The following is an 18,567-nucleotide window of genomic DNA, read 5'->3' as shown; positions in this document are numbered from 1 at the left end:
GTGCTGGCATGCATTGCCACCAACGGCAGGGGAACCGGGAAGGCCATCACCTGAAGAGCAGCACAGTCACCCCCATTAAGGGGGAGGTGAGGGAGATTGAAATAACACAATAATGGACCTGTTATCTGCTGGAGCTCTAAGCATCACACACTCTCTCTCTCTCACACACACACACACACACAAGTGCACTCTCTCTCACTCACACACACACACAAAAAACACACTCACAGTTACAACATATTTCAGTGGGGAATGCACTACTAAAGTATCCTCAAAGCTGGGGGCAATGAGCTGGCAACAGCAGCACTTAGTGTTGCGAAACACTGCATTAATAATTTTCAAAACCATTTTGTTCCACAGACAGTTGACCATAACCAGCTTGATTCCCTCCCGAAGAGATAAAAAATACATTAAGTAAAATCAAGCTACAACACGTTGACCCTGTTTTTTTTTCCTCCAGAAAAAGACCATTTGCAACAATGAAGCCTCTGCCTGTTGTGCTCTTGCATGTTTACGAGAAAAATACGAGGGAGAATTTGCAGGTAAACAGGCATCATCCGTCATTATGGTGCCACACTCCTCCTCCATCAGGCACAAGCCCTAGCCAGCCTGATCTCATCACAGGAGGGGGAAATGTGACAGATTGCCAAGGTGCTCCCCACTTCCTCCACCATCTTTCCCTCCCTCTCTCTCTCTCTGACCCCCCCCCCCCCCCCCTGACAAAGCATTTCTCACAAGCTTCCTCTGTGTAACACAAACAGATGCAGGCCACACAGGGGCAGCAGATGACTCACCTGTCAATCTGTCCGACACAAAGCTGAGAAAAATGGTTTTCATGTTTTGTCCTTTTAAAATGTGTGTTGTGTCACGCTTGAAGAATTGACTTGTTGAACTGGGTGTTTAATGAAGTTCATGCAGGCTTGTTGTGTTGCACAACCAGCCATGAGGTGTTATGTGTCAAAAATTGCATTAGGATACACATAATTAAATGATCGAAGAACAATGCAGCACATATCACGCACACGTAGGAAACACCACCCACGCTGCTCTCTCTTCACTCCCTACCTCCCTCCCCCTGTAGTCTGAAGTTGTTCATATTCGTCAGTGCGGCTGAACGACCCACCAGAGAAGGAGTTTGAACAGGAACCGCGTACAGTGCATAGAAGCTGTGCGTGAAGATAACAAGGAAATCTGCCAGTGAAGACGAACTCTATGGCCGAACTATGGTAGGCTACAAACCGTCGTTTAGGAGCTGTGACTGAAAATTGCCGTTACTGTGAAAGGACACCTGGGATACCTTGGGAACTTAAGTCGGACAGCTGGTGACATCTCTGGGCGTTGTCTTATTTGGTACTCGCGGACGGCTTTCGTGGGGAAAAACTGACTTGGAACTACACACCTGCCAGCGCCAACGCACTCCGTGTGACTGAAAAAGGGAGGATGAAACTATCAGACAGCACGACGAGGAGCAGCAGTGTTCCCACACGTGAATGTAAGTAGGGGGAAATTCTGGGATATGCGGCATCGTAACTATTTCATCCCGTTATCCCCAAGCAAGCCAGAGAGTCCGGAGAGCGCGGGAGAGGACCCTAGAGCGCAGGGGTCTCTCTGTACTGCGCACACAGTTGAGGTAACCCAGAAGCTTTGTCATCTGGAGTTTGTAGGGCGGCATTGCATTACGCCAGGAACAAATTGACCCTTAATCTAAGTTCGGTTTTGGAGGACATAGTTGGGAGAAAGGAGGGTTTTAACACTGTAAATACTGTAACGACTTGTACAGAGTATACTCTGCTTATAAGCCCTCATAAATTCTTCGGACATAAAGTTGTACTTCAGCGGTCATACTATGTCAGCTCTGAGGAAAAAATTTGGGGATGATTATCAAGTAGTGACGACTTCGTCCAGTGGCGGCGGGTTTAACCAGGCGGCCCCTGAGAAGAAAAAGAAGCGACAACGCTTTGTGGACAAAAACGGCCGCTGCAATGTCCAACATGGGAACTTGAGCGGCGAGACCAGCAGGTATCTTTCGGATCTCTTCACTACCCTGGTGGACCTCAAATGGCGCTGGAACCTCTTCATCTTCATCCTCACCTACACGGTAGCGTGGCTATTCATGGCCTCTATGTGGTGGGTCATCGCCTTCATTCGAGGAGATCTCTACCGGGCCCACGATGACAAATACACGCCCTGTGTTGCCAACGTCTACAACTTTCCCTCGGCCTTCTTGTTTTTCATTGAGACAGAAGCCACCATTGGTTATGGCTACAGGTACATCACGGATAAATGTCCGGAGGGAATTATCCTTTTCCTGTTCCAGTCAATTTTGGGTTCGATTGTGGACGCGTTCTTAATTGGCTGCATGTTCATAAAGATGTCCCAGCCAAAGAAGCGGGCAGAGACTTTGATGTTCAGCGAGCACGCAGCAATCTCCATGCGTGACGGCAAACTGACGCTCATGTTCCGGGTGGGCAATCTCAGGAATAGCCATATGGTGTCTGCTCAAATCCGCTGCAAACTGCTCAAAGTGAGTAGCCTTACACGTTCAGCTCTGTGAAAATCTTGAGTTATGTGACCGTTCAATAATAGTAACTAAATGTAATTTCCCCAGTCCCTATCATTCTAAGGTTATCATGTGTTCGGGGCCTTTGTAGTGTCTTTATGCCATAATAACAGTTACAAAATATAGCCTGACTTAAAGTAAATACCATCTTGAATATGGCAGTCTTTCTCAAGTCAGTCCTACCACTATTAGATCAAGTTATGAGAATTTGAAGTGGCCTCTTAAAGGTTGATTTTTGCAGTTGTGTGTTGCTCTGGTCCATTGAACATATTTTTCCTGTGTTCTTCCTTTGCACTCTTTCTCTCTCTCTCAAACACACACACACACACTCCCTGACACACACACACACACTAACACACACACACATACACAAACACACACACACACACACACACACACACACACACACACAAACACAAATGCACACACAGTCTCGGCAGACACCCGAGGGTGAGTTTCTCCCCCTGGATCAGCTGGAGCTGGACGTTGGTTTCAGCACCGGGGCAGATCAGCTCTTCCTCGTCTCCCCTCTGACCATCTGCCACGTGATCGACTCCAAAAGCCCCTTCTATGACCTCTCCCTCCGCTCCATGCAGACAGAGCAGTTCGAGATTGTAGTCATCTTGGAGGGCATTGTGGAGACCACGGGTGAGACTAGGCTCAGAAATATCTTCTTTATATGGAACTTATGAGGAAATGCTAATATGTTCATCTGAAGAGGCTTTATTATAGTCCTCTTGGGAAATGAATAATAACCTTCTGGGAGTCCTGAAAATGACTGGAAGCCTTAACACTTAAATTAATAATATTATGAAATGGTCCTCAGAAATAATTACTTGAATGAATTGATTCCTGAAGTTATGAACTGAGGGAATTCACTGCAGTGATTAAGTGGAATATAGTGACAGTGCAGATTTTTGTTGAGGGAAATGGACAATATATTTTTTTTTGAACTTACAGACAGAAACAGGATCACTAAGCAAGCATGAAATACATGCAATTTTATCCAAAAAATGCTGAAAAAATATATTTATCATACATATAGATAATTGGGTGAACATCCCTTGTGTAGTAGTGTACAGTGACATCAATGTTGCTGAAAGTGTGGAATCTATGAAAGTCACAGGAGTCCGTTCTTGATCCTGTAATCCGGGGTCACAGTATTCAGTATTATCTTCATATGTCTGATTTAAGTTTTTTTTTTTGTAGATTCTATGTGACTCCCAGTGTGCCTAATCTGTTATGAAATTATTATCTAAAATCAAGAAAGGTTCCAAATAGAAGATTAAAAGGCTTTAGATTTTTTTGCCCTAAAATGTCTGCTCGTTCTTGGTTCGATCAAAAATGTAAAATAGTTTTGGTGGCAAGAAAAAAATTCGATAACCATGCTTAAATAATTACTCACTGAAAGAGTAATGATTTTTTAGCTGTATAAAAATCAACGATTTATAAGTATTCATCAATTATTCTTTGTATTTGAATCTGGCGAATGATGTTTGCTACCATATTTAATCAAAAATATATCAATTTGCTTCGATAATATGGCAGATTAACTTAGCCAAAATGCAAGTAAAAGTAGTAATCAAAAAAATAGGTTTGTTGTTAGTTAATACATTAATTGTCCAACGAAGATTAAAAAATATCTCAAGTTCAAACACAGACCTGAAAAAAAAACAGACCATACAGACCAAGAAAATCTGCGATGCATCTCATGTCATTGCTTATTTCTTCATCCAAGTTACCCACAATTTCCCTCCAGTGGACTGAAGTGCTGTTTCAACCTCTTCCTCTGGCGAGAGATACCCAGTAAACAGGCGTCTAATTGTTTGACAATTTGCATAGAGGCCTTGAGGGGACTTATTAATATTTAGCACTCAGCACCACAGGGTGACAGAATGAATGCTGGCGATGTTGCCGCTCATTTATTACAGATCCTCTGATGAATATTTCCCCCCATAAAGACCTGTATCCAAAACCGCCAGTGATCAGGGCTTTTCTGCTCACCACTCACTGATGCTGCTGCTATTTTGTCAGTTCTTGGGTTTGCCATGCCAGTATTTTGTCAGTCAAGAGTTAGTTAATGGACGAAATTAGCTATATGTGTACAAGTAACATTTGCACAAATGTTTTTAAAATATTTGAGTTGAGTGAATTTACTATATTTATGAAACGACGTGAAGCGAATAGGGAGGATTGAGAAAGCTAACCAGCAACAAACCAGAATACTAGTATGCTGTAGGATCTTTGGCAGTGCTTGTGCACCTCTGTGTCTATAAGTCAAGAACACGCCAGAGGCAGGTTCGGTGGAAAGACAGCCAGATTACTTCCTCCTATCCAAGCTCTAGTCTGAGGAAGAAGAGAAAACTGTTCACACAACAGCAATAGATGTAGTCTAGTTCAGAATAAATTAGTGTATGGTTACCTCTGATTATGGACATTTGGATAGGTGTGTTGATACCCCCCCCTCCTCTTTCTCTTTCTTTCTGTCTTGTTTGTTTTATCATGCTGTTGACCTGCCAAAAGATCATTTCACCTGTCAGTCATAATTGACCTCTTTTCCGTTTCTTCTTATCCCTCATCCTATGATACATTACTCATCCCACATGCACACACACACACACACACACACACACACACACATACACAAACATACATTTATACATATATGCATACATACAGTACATACATGCATACATGCATACATACATGCATACATACATACATACATACATACATACAAACATACATTCATAAATATATAGATACATACATATAATAAATACATACAGCACCCCATAGGTATTGCCGACAGAATGTATGAAAAAAGCACTGTCAAGCACACGCACACAGATGCATAGAAAATAAATGAAAACATCACACAGAAAGGCACAATGTGTACACCCACACACAGTCCCCATGAGACTGTCACATACTACCTACGATAAGGTCTCAACCGCAGAACTGGTACGACAGGACAAAATTTGGCTGTTACACCCACCTAGGAAACGGTGGTTGGATTTGCCAGTTTAAAAAAAGAAAGAAAGAAAGAAAGAAAAACAGAATTATATACAGTTAGTCAGCACTCTGTTCTCCCCATTGTGAATCTGTTTCCATAGCAACTAAATCTCCCCCTCCTTGAGCGCGCTCAGTACAGTAAAGTCTGTGGCCGTCTGTTTGAGGTGCTTCAGCTAGCGGGGCTCAGAGCCGACCGAATGCACCTAAGCTCGTTTTTATCAGTCGCTCTAATCAAACAGTAATTATGACATATTGGGCTTGCCCTGAGCTGTGGTTAATTACGTTTGTGTGAGCATTTCTGTGTTTATGTGGGGGAGGGTGTCTGTGTTTGTGGGTGTGACTGTAAAAGTGTGTGTGTTTGTGTGTGTGTGTGTGAGTGAGAGGGGGGGGGATGTATGTGTGTGTTTCTGTGTGTGTGTGTGTGTGTATGCGTGTGTGCCTTTCCTCATGTTTTCTCTCTATCATTTCCTTTTATGTATGTTCAAGGCTGTATAAGAAACATATCTCTATATAGCCCTGTACATACTGCACATGTTCACATACAGAAACGAGGGATGCGAATGTGTGAAATACTGAGACGAGAGACAGAGAGAGAGCAATGGAGAGAGAGAGAGTTATGCCACTGACACGTTTATACTGTGTCCCCAAGGACGAACCCTTTTCTGGTTTCTGGGTAAATGGTTTGGACAGGCAGTGTGCTCGTTCTCAAGGATAAATGTGTGGCTGGTGTCCGCAGGGAGGTTATGTGTAGCACTGCGTGAACCTGAACTTCAACTGGTCTGTCTGCCCTCTCAAACAACAAGAGACCCCCCACCACCACCGTCCCCCTCCACCAGTTCGCCCATCCTGAAAAGCTACATTTCTATGAGTCCTAAAAAAACTGGTGCTGCTAAGCCTAAGCCAGACAACAAATCGTACATTAACAGTTGTTTTGCCTCGATGTGGATGGAGGTTTATCACAAACCAAATTGCATTCTTAGTCAGGGGAAAATCTGTATGTGAAATGCAATAGAATCCAGGATTTGGCTTGATCTTGTTTACAGCTAGCTCATACGTCTGCATTATGGAATTACACATCCCCCTTAGTTCATTTCCAGAGCAGTGGCTTTCATGCCTTTCTCTCTTTACGGTCGTACGCACCGATTTTTGTCCATCAGACGGACTCGGAGAGCCTTCCTGTGGAGGTGTTTTCACACAGCATGTGTGAAGCGCGCGTGAGGCTCTTGAACACTAATGGGTAATTGACTGGTGCCGTGTCACAGATCCTCCTGAGGCCTCTGGCAGGTCATCAGCTCAGGTATGGGTACTTTGGATCAGGGAGTGGACGTGAGTAGTGGGGTTGGGGGGGGGGGGGGGGCGTTCTTGAATCAGACTATGTACAAGATTTCCAGCCCTGCAGGGAAGGAGGGGGGTGGGAGGGTTTCCTGCCATGTTGTCAATAACATTCTTTCAGGATGTGGAAGAGTGGTTGAGGGGAGGAGGGGATGCTCATTAGGCCATTTGGGACGCAATAGTCATAGGAACACAGTTATCACACACCTGTCTCTAAGTTACAGTCCTGTGGGGGGGAGGGGGGTGTAAGGGTTGGAGGCGAGGGGAAGAGGAGGTTGGGGCAGGGGGGGGGGGGGGGGGCAACTCCAGGGCAAGCTGCCTTCTGCCAGTCAGAAATGGATACCAGGAGAAAGAGAGCAAAAGAGAAAGAAGACGGAGGGGTCTGCTAAAGAGAGGGCAGGCGAGAGAAATGGAAGGCAGAAACCACTGATGATCAAAGGGTTAGAGAGAGAGAGAGAGAGAGAATAAAGTGCAGACAGAGGAAGAGACATTAAAATGAGATTAGGAAAGGGTGAACTATGTGTGCTGGAGAGAGTGTGGGAGAGAGAAAGAGAGAGAGTGTTACAGAGATGGACTGGCTAGAGTTTGGAGGAAGGGTAGATGAGGAGAGAGGAGCGGGTCCAGAAATAGCAATTCAAAGATGCAGATGAAGACAGAGAGATATGGAGAGACATGACAGAGAAAAAAAGAGGAGGAAAGGTTGAGAGAGTGATGGGAAAAAAAGGGAGAGGAGAAAGAGAGATGGAAAGTACAGAGATGAAACGCAGCCTTATAAGGGCACGGACACAATGTTAGGCAGGTGATGTCTGGCAGGTAATGAAGTGCAGGGACCAGGTAGAACAGAGAGAATCGGAGGTGAGAAAGCAGAGACAAATGATGCAGGGAGAGAGAAAGAGAGATGGAGAGAAATGACAGAAGCAGGTCAGTAAGAGCACCTCTGCGCTAACCGAACAGAGCACTTGATGACGGTCACCATAGAAACTGATTATCCCTCTCGGATATATAAATTGTTCTCATAACAGGCAGCTGTTGGAGTACAGTGAGACCCCTTATTTTTTGCCACTCTCTCAATCTCCTTCTCTCCCTCTCTATCTCTCTCTCTCTCCCTCTTTCTGCCTCTAATACGCACAAATGTTTTCCCTCAAACACGGTAATGAGATTTGTTGTGGTGAGTGAATGTGTAATGATTATATAACTTGAGTCGGGATGGATGGTCTCTCCGTCTGTGCGAGCTGCTTGTCTCCACGTCTCTTGCTCACTGTTCTCGTCAGCCACAACAGGGAGACTGTTTAATATTTCATACGCTGAATAATAACAGTCACTTTTGTGGGTCCTTCATGCTGTGTGTGTGTGTGTGTGTGTGTGTGTGTGTGTGTGTGTGTGTGTGTGTGTGTGTGTGTGTGTGTGTGTGTGTGTGCGCGCACGCACATATGAGAATGTATGTATGTTTTGTGTGTATGTGTGTGTGTGTTTGTGTGTGTGTGTGTGTTTGTGAGAGAGTATTATTAGAGAGTACTCTAACGTGTGTGCTTGTTCCACAGTGTTCTGTGGGATTTAGATAGCAGCTCCAGGAACAGCATATCCCCAGCAGTTTTGCCAAGGATAAGAGGCGCTTTTATGACACCTTACAGCAGCACGACACCTCCTGTGCACGGCTTGTCCATGCTTAGAATAACCCAAGAGCAAATGGACCTGCATATCACATCGTGTCTTCACAAAATCCAAGGTATTTTGATTGATCCCTAAACAACGTACAGCTTTCCTCACTCACTTCTACCAACGGCATAGAGGTAGTGGTGAGATAGCTGTGGAGTTTCATATCAGGCGAAGAAAACGCAGTTGAGGATCAGGAGCTGTGCGCGGGGGATGTTTCATACAGTATGTGTGTCACAGATACAGAGAAATAAATAAAGTATGTATGTGACTTCAATGTGTATGTGCTACTGTGTGCATGTGTGTGTGTAAGTGTGTGTGTGTGTGTTGTGTGTGTGCTACTGTGTGCGTGTGTGTATGTGTGTGTGTGTGTGTGTGTATGTGTGTCTGTGTGTGTGTGTATGCATGTGCCGTATGAGGTGTATGATCCAACTCTGTTCGAACAGTGTGTGCAGCTCATCTTAACACAGCACTACAAACGCCTCCCCAACCACACCCACACACACACACACACACACACACACACCTACACCTCGGTCACCAGGACCACTGCCCCCAACTCCTGCTTGGCTGTTTATAGGGTTGTTTTCTTTTTTTAATTTGTTATCTATTCCCCGGGAGATATCGGTATGTGAGCATAATAGATGCGTTCTAGAAATCATCCTGTTTCAGGATGGCTTTTTTTAGGAAGTGGCCAAATGTGCTGTCTTAAGTAAGCAGCGAGGAGGCAGGTTGTTTGGCCTGGGTGCTCACACTCACACACCCTGATGACTTTTCTGGAGAAGAAGCTTCTTGTTTTGATGAAACCAAATGGAGCGTGAACAGCTGCCGCCGTGGGTGTTCCTCGACAGTAATGGTTCTCCTTGTGCTGGCGTGTGTGTATTTGTGTGTGTGTGTGTGTGTGTGTGTGTGTGTGTGTGTGTGTGTGTGTGTTTGTGTGTTTGTGTGTTTTTGCATTGACTTGTGTTCTTTTCTCTTTTTTTGCCTCCCTGATCTCAATAATGCAAATATGCTGATGAGTCACATCAACTCTGCTGCACTTAAGAGGAGGTTTCCTTCTTGGAGTAATGTAATTTTCTCGCCACGCTTTGATCGATTTGTTGGAATAAGTACCACTTTGCCTTTGTCACACCTCCCCGGCCCTCGTGCCGTTCCTATAGACCCTTTCAACAATAAAAACAAAAACAATGCTTGAACGTTCTATTTGGGCCCCAATCTACTTCCTCTGCATTAAGATAACATATGGAATGTTAAAAAGGAAGTCTTGTGGAGCCAACTATGATGCTGATAATGGAACTCTCTTGAAAGGGTCCATACATAATATTTGTTATCAAGCACACGTTTGTGATGGTGCTCTTTATGACTATCTAGAATTCTAGAACATATGCAACAGTGCTGATATAAGTGCATGTCTTGTGGATACAAGGATACAAGGAAGTTTATTGTCACATGCATATAGTTACTGGAAGTAAGAAATGCAGTGAAATTATGTCTGGTGTCAGCCTATTTGTGCATTAATGGGGGGGGGGGGGTAAAAAGTGCAGTAGAAGAGGGGTTTAGTAGATTAAGTGGCAAGGGCTGCATTGGGTGGGGGGCACCAACAAGGAGCACCCAAGAGCAACAGGGGCAAGGAAAAACTCCCTTACCAAGGAAGAAACCTTGGGCAGATCGATCCACGGCTCAAGGGGCTAACCCAACTGCCAGGGGTCTTGGTGTGAGTGTTGGGGGGATGACAGGGGAGATGGGATAGTGTGCTGTGTATGTGGGGAGAGGGCAGTGTGCAATATGTGTGTTGGAGAAGCTTCCTCATGAGACACTATTTCATGATAATGATATACACAGCAAGAGGATATGTAAGTGAATAGGAGGATAGCACACAAGGTAGTTATTACCGTGATGGTGGTGGCTAAGTGCCTTGTGTACAGTGTGGTCATGGTCAGTGTGGTTTTGTTGCAGTGACAAAGCACATGTTGATTTGAAATACGGTGAATATGTTTGCTTGGATTTGTTATTATTTATGTGTACCTTGCCATGGCAAAATGGGTTGTACTGGCTTTATGATGGACATGAAGGACATTTATGAATGAATTTAGTTGGTACATTTTTCTCTATAGCAACATGTTTTTTTTTCCTTTGGAGCAGAAGCACTCATCTGTCTTGTATTTACACCCTGTATTTAGGATTCGGACAAGTTTAAGTTTTCATGGTCTCTTCCAAATGAATTCACGTTAAGGAGATGTGAAGGATGTTCTGTCAAAATGCAGACAGAGGTTCTAGGGCTGCACGATTATGGCCAAAATGATAATCACGATTATTTTGATCAATATTGAGATCACGATTATTTATCACGATTATTAATTAATTTTAGTGACAAAAATATTTTTTCCCTAAACATATTGGACTTGCTATCTGGCTCACCCAAATTCTTCCCCTCACATTTACACATTTACATTACCCTAAATTACTGCAAATATAGATTTGACTGTGACTTCCAAACTTCCAAACAACTTCCAAACAAATGTTTTGTGCGTGCTACTTTGTTAATATTTGGGAAAACGTTAACAGCCCACCGGGAATCCTCCCAACGCTCCCCATTAGCCACTTAAGCTCTGCTTCTTGTTCATGAGTTTACTGTAATCGTTTAGTCCAGGGGTGTCCAAACTTTTTGACTGAAGGGCCACATTGGGTTTTGAAAATTGGCCAGCGGGCCACACACAAATAATAATAATAATAATAATAATAATAATAATAATGTTTTGTATTATTTAAATGACAAAATACTTTTGTTGTAGACAATTAATTTCTTAAGAAATACTGTTCATTTGATGCTGTTTAATTCATTTATAAATGGTGCACTGTCACTTTAAGACTCTTTGCCAGCTCCACTTAAATAGCCTATGGCTAGTGCTGTGCCTATGGCTGTGCCCTCTCACAGTTTATACAGTAAATGGTCAGTAATGGGAACTACTGTTGCCATCGCCCTCTCTCCCACGCTCAAATGCGTCCCCAATTAAATGGACTAGCATAGTTAGCATAGTTAGATCTGCCGCAATGGAGATACTATGTATCTCGATGTGACAAGCTGTTTTGACATTGACAGCTGTTTTGACATTGACATTGTAAACCAGTGGTCCCCAAACTACGGCCCGCGGCCTCATTTTGGGTGGCCCCCCAAAACATGTCCGTGGTATAGCAACCGGCCCGCACGGGAGTACGATATCGTCAAACTATAACCTCCGCCAGGCACGTGCAGAGAAGGGGGGCTACAAGGGCTCTAGCCCTTTTGCCCCTTTGATGTCCAAGTGCCTTTTAAAATTTGTAATACTTCCTCTAGTTCCAACATGAATATTCGCTAAAATGTCTCATTAATAGTTTGTGAAATTAGAAATTTACAAAAATAAAAATGTTCTGTGTTAATTGAAATGCCTTGCGGTCACCAATCCGTGACGTCATACATTCAGTGAACTCTCAAAAGGTGCACGCAGGCACAAGGAGACGTTTGGGTGCACGGTAAGGTCACTTGGAAGTTAGCCTATCTGAACATGCAATAGTATTCAGCTTAGAGATAGAGAATAAAATGTTTAAAGTTGTTTCATGTTTAATGAATCCCGTTTTATCCATGTCATGTTCCATCCATTTCAATAACCTGGCAGCTTCGAAAATCTAAGGCTGAACGTTCATAACATATTCTGTTTAGGTTACTATGTTATAGTAGCTTAGGTTAGTAGACCTAGTTCATAAAACACAGTAGGCAAACCTTTTCTAAATCGTCATAAGCCGACGACATAGGCTACTGTAGTTGTTTAACTAACCCAACTCCACACGTCGTTCTCTGTTTACAGTAGGCTACATTAGGGTACGCGTCATTTCACTCAGTGGCCACACGCACAGCACGTGAATCTGCAAGAGACCAGCTTGCTAATGGTGGTAGTTCACTGTGATAAACATTAAAATTATAGCCTGACAAGCCAGACTAGGCAATAACATATTTGCTGCATATATGGTGCGTCTAGACTTCTAGGCTATTAAAATTAGCTTTGTATTTAATCAATAAGATGTAGCCTTAAATAGCCTATGATCTCTGTGTAGACAAGAACATTTTGTTCCATGTGCCCTTTTTAAAAATTTGAGCCCCTGCCCCTTCAAAGGTCTCTGCACGCCCCTGACCTCCGCAATTTCCCCCATTAACAGTACACATGTAATACTCTTTTTGTCCACTGGTGGTTATTTTGGCGCTGTTTCGCGTTTGCCATCAAAAACGGAATGAAATGTAGGCCTACCTGCAAACAATGTAAGAGGCCTATGCTGACTGCATCAGTGCTCAAAGTATTGTAAAACTTTATCAATTAATTGTTAATAACTAACTAACTTCTATTCAAGTAATATTTTTGGGACTTTCTGGGATAATTATTTTTTCTATTTTGTATTCACTCGTTCAAATGTTCATAGGCCTACAAAGAGGTCACAAGTTCAGGTGAGTGAAAGTTAGAATGGTGGTCATTTCAGACCACTTCAGCGCTTCATAAAAATTCTCATAGTTTGAGAACTTTACATTTTCAGAGTTCAGAGTTCACACATTTTTAATAAAATATACTTTTGGGAATGCAAAAGTCTTTTTATTAGTATTATTTAATTTGAGTTACGTTTTACACTGATATGGCATGATGGCAATATAAACACAGCTAACAATGGTATTAAATTGCAATAGCCTATAGATTTAATGTAATGGAATATTCAACTAAGGTAGACTGCTGTTGTTCACAGCACTAAGCTATTTATGGTTACTGATATACTCCGAGTCTCTGGCCCTCTCTTAGAGCCAGGCATAGTAACCGTGCTTTCGAGATGTCTCGTAAATCCGCCGCCCGAGTTGGAAAGTGTAAATTACCCAGCTTTCTTGCGGCATTTTGGGCAGGCACGCCCACTTTACCTCGGAGTACTTGAGGGTACCCCGAGGTGGACGTACGACCTTACAACAAACATGGCTGCGCCCATAGTTGAGATGAGATGACATGTATTTTTTTTGCATATGTACTGTGTTGGTCATGTTAAAGTTGATGTAATGCTCTTACACACTAGATTACATTGCTGCTTCAATCCGGTCACCAATTCATGCATTGCACGGTCTTGCTGTGCCTGCAATACAATGTAACAATTTGTTTTCCAGCCGTTTAGCTAGAGGCTACATGTAGCACAAAACAATAACAATGACTAGCCTCCTGCTAATGCCCCTCGTGGCTCGAGAGAAAGGCGTTCCTAAAGCCTTTGATACGTGTTGTACGGGTGAGTGTACGATGATTTACGAGACATCTCGAAAGCAGCATTAGCTGGCCCTCGGAAGAAAAAGTTTGGGGACCACTGTTGTAAACGTTCTCTAAGAAGAGTGTAAAGCAGTTTGCAGTAGCCTAAAGTTAACCACAACGTCGTCTATCCCTGGAAAAAAATAGCGAGCGGCCTATGATAAACTAATAAATGCTCGGCGGGCCGGATTAAAGTGCATGGCTGGCCGCAGTTTGGACACCCCTGGTTTAGTCATTCGTTGATATGTAAAACACTGACGTGTAGGCTACATTTTCATTATTGTTCACTTGTTTTGAGTAGGCTGTGTCTTGAAACGCATATGCATTGTAGGTTGCACATGTAGCTTATAAAATACATGAATAAAATTCACGGATCCTGTTGTTAGCTCAACTCTTATTACAGTAGGCTATAGGCTATCGGAGGAAGCAAACAAGGACTAAAGGTTAACGTGATAAACTAGAAAAGCATTTCCTGAAGGAAATACAGTGCATAAAAATGCAAAAAATATGATGTAAAATATCATACAGAGTAAAAACAAACTATATTGGTTGCTAGGTAGATGAGGTTTAATATAGTTGGAATGACTGAACAGTTACATAGGTGGATAGTTTATATAGTTAAATGATTTGCTTGGTAGATAAGGTTTAATATAGTTGGAATGATTGAATGGTTAAATAGGTAAATATATAACATGCTAACTATGTTACTTAGCTAACTTAGCTAATCATTTTTAGCAGTTATGCTAATTATGCTAACCAACATGCTAACCATGTTACTTAGCTAACTTAGCTAATCATTTTTAGCAGTTTTGTTAAAAATGTTAACCAGCATGTTAGCATGCTAACTATGCTAACCATGTTACTTAGCTAACTTAGCTAATCATGTTTAGCAGTTTTGTTAAAAATGCTAACTAGCATGCTAATATGTTAGCATGCTAATTATGCTAATCATGTTACTTAGCTAATCATTTTTAAAAGTTTTGCTAAAAATGTTAACTAGCATGTTAACATGCTAGCATGCTAACTATGCTAACCATGTTACTTAGCTAATCGTTTTTAGCAGTTATGCTAACTATGTGAACTAGCATGTTAACTATGCTAACTATGTTACTTAGCTAATCATTTTTAGCAGTTATGCTAACTATGCTAACTAGTATGTTAGCATGCTAACTATGTTAACCATGCTAACTAGCTACAGTGGGTAGGAGTCATAGTTGATGACAAGTAACAGTTACAATGGCTGAACAGTTAAAAAGTTCAGTAGTTTAAAGGGTTAAATTGTTTAACAGTGAAATTTTGTAGTGAGGACTCTTATTTTGAAACAGTTTTTGGCAGAGGAAGCAGTTGAATAGGGTGTGTAGTCTTAATAGGGCCAGATTGTATGCTTAAAGCCTGAGAATTGCAGTTGGGACAGGTGGCCTGAACACCTGCCATAGGATTCTAATTGCTTAAAGGCTCTATTGTGATGTCATCAGCCCATGTTAAGTCTATGGGGACATTTTGAGTAGTTTTGAAATAATAGTTTAAAAAGTATAAAAGTGACAAAGATGAAAAATACATAGCCCACATGTCCTAAGTAAGATCTACGTAACATAGTTTGAATGAAGTTTCTACGTTAAACGGTTGAAGCTGCGTTAACTGCGTTAGAAGAAGAAACAGAAGAATAAGAAGCCTAGGAAGAACAGTACAGTGCATTTTAATGCACTGTAAAAAGGCATGTGTGGTTTACATCATGTGATGTGTTTCACGGTATGAGTTGAAAGCCCTGCTTTGCTTATATTTTTGGTTAACTTAACTTGCCTGAAATCAGAAATATTTTCAAACAATGGATGATCCGCTTCGAGGGACAAGCTGTTGGCCTTCTGCTGTGCCACACATTTGATTTTTAATCGTCGTTTATTGTATAGTCTAACTAGCCTACTAATAGTTAACATAATGTCACTAGTCCACAGTGCATCAGGCTGAACAGTGCAGGGAACAGCTGTCATTGGTAGGCTGCATGCAGGCACATGGTCAGACAGGTTTAAGGAGCGCTTGATTTGTTTTGTAGCGAAGCGTTCTATGGGTTGCCAGGTTGGTTCTATGGGTAGAGCATGCATTTGAAATATCGCTCGATCACGCAAATTTGATCGTGGGAAGCCAAAATCGTGATCGTGATTAAAATTTAATTAATTGTGCAGCCCTAAGAGGTTCCCTGTCAGAAATCCCTGTAGAGCAAATCATTATGAGGTCATGGCTCAGGATGACCGCAGCTCTCTCCGTTTGGTTAAAGAATTGAGATGGAATTAAGATGGCAGATCGTCAACCCGAAGTCAGGATAATTGGAAAGACAGAGTAGAGGGCAGAGAAGGGTTCAAGAATTTCTAGGCAGCAAGCTTTCTCTGACATCTGCTTTCCCTATGCTATATTCAATGCTCTGTGTTATGCTATTTGTTTCCACAAACTCCACAAAATGTAATTTGGCACAAAGAGCCCATTAACATACAATGAATTATATGTAGGCTATGTGGGTAAACATTTTCACAGAATGTTAAGATGATTATAAATATATTTGGAGAATTTTAAGGTCATGTTTTTTGTGTTTCCTGTCTGTCCCATCTCTGGTCTGGCTGAAGGGTAAGATCCACTCATCCTGAGTACGGGTCTCCAAGAAGAGTCTCGTCATTTGCTTGAAAATGCTATTCATGCATGTGTTGTGTTTTTGTTTTGTTGTGCCTTATCTTTTTTCCTTGCTACAGGCATGACGTGCCAGGCGCGGACGTCATACACGGAGGACGAGGTGCTGTGGGGCCACCGCTTCTTCCCGGTCATCTCCCTGGAGGAGGGCTTCTTCAAGGTGGACTACTCACAGTTCCACGGCACCTTCGAGGTGCCAACGCCTCCCCATAGCGTCAAGGAGCAGGAGGAGAGCCTCCTGCTGTCCTCCCCATTGACTGCGCCTTCCCTCTGCCACAGTGCGGGTGGTGGTGGTGGAGGAGGTGGAGGTGGAGGCGGAGGCGAGGCTGGCAGCATCACACTGGAGGGTTCCGACCAGCAGGGGGAGTCGGAGAGCGGCTCCACCAACCTGCCACCAGCACCCATCGCAGCGAGCAACGCCACCAAGCTGCCGTCCAAGCTGCAGAGGCTGACTGGGCGAGGGGGGGACGGCTCGCTACCCATCGGTAGCGCCGGAGGGGGGCGTGCGCTGGACGGAATGCCCCGGAAGCTGCTACGCATGAGCTCAGAGATCACGTACAACCTGGGCGAACTGCCGGTCAAGCTTCAGCGGATCAGCTCGGCGCCCGGCGTGGCCGAGGAGCGCCTGCATGCCATCAGCTCGCCGCTGGCCGAGGAGAGGCCCACGCCCAAGATCAGCAGGGCAGGGGGCGGGGCCGGCGACTCCATGAGCCAATCGGTCTCGGACTTGCCCCCGAAGCTGCAGAGATTGGCCGGGGGAGGGGGAGGCTTGGGTGGACGGCTAGACGGGAACCTGCCGCCCAAATTGCGGAAGATGAACTCGGAGCGATTCACAGGTTTAAGCCTGAAATGAACAATATCCAGCAGTAGTCTCACGGAGTCCAACCTGTTACAGTACACACCAAGGGACAACCGTTTTGGCTCAAATGTGGGTGAAAAATATTACATGGTTAATGATGGTAAGGAGGATTTGAAATCTCTAAACCAACACCTCTTCAACACCTCTTGTAATCACGGGCATTTACGTTGATTCAGAAACTAATATGAAAGGCTAAATGGTGCTCTTCAACTTGGTCGTCTCAACTTTGTCTTATTTTTCGTCCCAACCAATACCAAAAATGAACCCTAGATGTGCACTCAAGGGAGGTACAGAAGTCAGTCACGTCTGGCTCCGTGAGACTACTCTTGTATGAACTCAAACCTGTTAACATCCCTCCTGCATTCACTTCCTCGGCATTTACGAACGTGAATAACGTTACCACAGACTTTATAATCATCACAGGATTTATGAACAAATAACCTTTTAGCAGCTAATTCATTTTAAACATGTTGGCATGTTTGAACCACATAGAGCATGTGAATTATACGTATAACATATTTATAATAAATCTCTTTAGGAAATATCAAAAATCAGACAGATAACTTCAACAAAAACATATTCCATTTACAAGGGCACATATATTATGTTTTTGTTATATAAATATTTAGTCACCTGTGGTAATTTTCATGCATGTGTAGTAAAGTAATATTTAAAGATAACAGCTCATACAGACTCAAATAATACGCCTTAACTTTGTCAAGTGGGTGCAATTCACTGTTCACTCAAAGGTGTTTTTAGCTTTGTTTGTGTTTTGGAGTCACAGCTCCACTGAGTCACAGGGATTGTCTGTTTGAGTTGATTTACTCAATTGGTGGGAGGTTGAAGAGTGTTAATCTATTTGACGTACGTAGAACATAATCTTATCCATTACAGCTTTCTGCCGCATATGTGTTTTGAAAAACGGAAGCAATAACAATTGAGCTATATTAACAGGAGCGTTTTATGTTATTTTGCATTTCTTTTTAATACCTCTCTGCGATGCTTTTTAAGAACTGCACTGCGACTTACATATAAATAAATTCTCACTGAGATTATCAGGCACAAAACTCTGTGGCTCAACTGTATCCTAGGTCAGCAAAGTTTCACCTATTACTACACACTCTTAATATGACACAAACAATAATCTTTATAATAATGTTATAGCTCTGGTA

The 18,567-nt window shown here is 43.0% G+C and overlaps 1 protein-coding gene across 1 annotated transcript; it reads left to right on the top strand.

Moving 5' to 3' along the window:
* Window positions 1–1,846: 1,846 nt before the first annotated feature.
* Window positions 1,847–17,548, top strand: kcnj3b (potassium inwardly rectifying channel subfamily J member 3b). Its single transcript, XM_076296832.1, has 4 exons — window positions 1,847–2,524; window positions 2,992–3,208; window positions 16,599–16,820; window positions 16,851–17,548. The coding sequence occupies exons 1-4, from the start codon at window positions 1,847–1,849 to the stop codon at window positions 17,387–17,389; spliced, it is 1,656 nt and encodes a 551-aa protein (XP_076152947.1). The 3' UTR covers window positions 17,390–17,548.
* The last annotated feature ends 1,019 nt before the right edge of the window (window positions 17,549–18,567 follow it).

The sequence above is a fragment of the Alosa pseudoharengus genome, unplaced genomic scaffold, assembly GCF_046254945.1.
Source record: "Alosa pseudoharengus isolate Yale_2024_CS ecotype anadromous, Long Island Sound unplaced genomic scaffold, YU_APseudo_1.1 YU_APseudo_1.1_scf_20, whole genome shotgun sequence".
In the NCBI taxonomy this organism is placed as follows: Eukaryota; Metazoa; Chordata; class Actinopteri; order Clupeiformes; family Clupeidae; genus Alosa; species Alosa pseudoharengus.
This window is presented reverse-complemented; position numbering and strand designations above follow the sequence as displayed.

Bases quoted from the DNA above. Each gene is read 5' to 3' on its own strand.
- kcnj3b (XM_076296832.1), top strand. From the start codon at position 1,847: ATGTCAGCTCTGAGGAAAAAATTTGGGGATGATTATCAAGTAGTGACG. The intron at 2,525-2,991 runs GTGAGTAGCCTT...ATGCACACACAG, and splicing joins TCCGCTGCAAACTGCTCAAA to TCTCGGCAGACACCCGAGGG. The intron at 16,821-16,850 runs GTGGTGGTGGTG...GTGGAGGTGGAG, and splicing joins TTCCCTCTGCCACAGTGCGG to GCGGAGGCGAGGCTGGCAGC.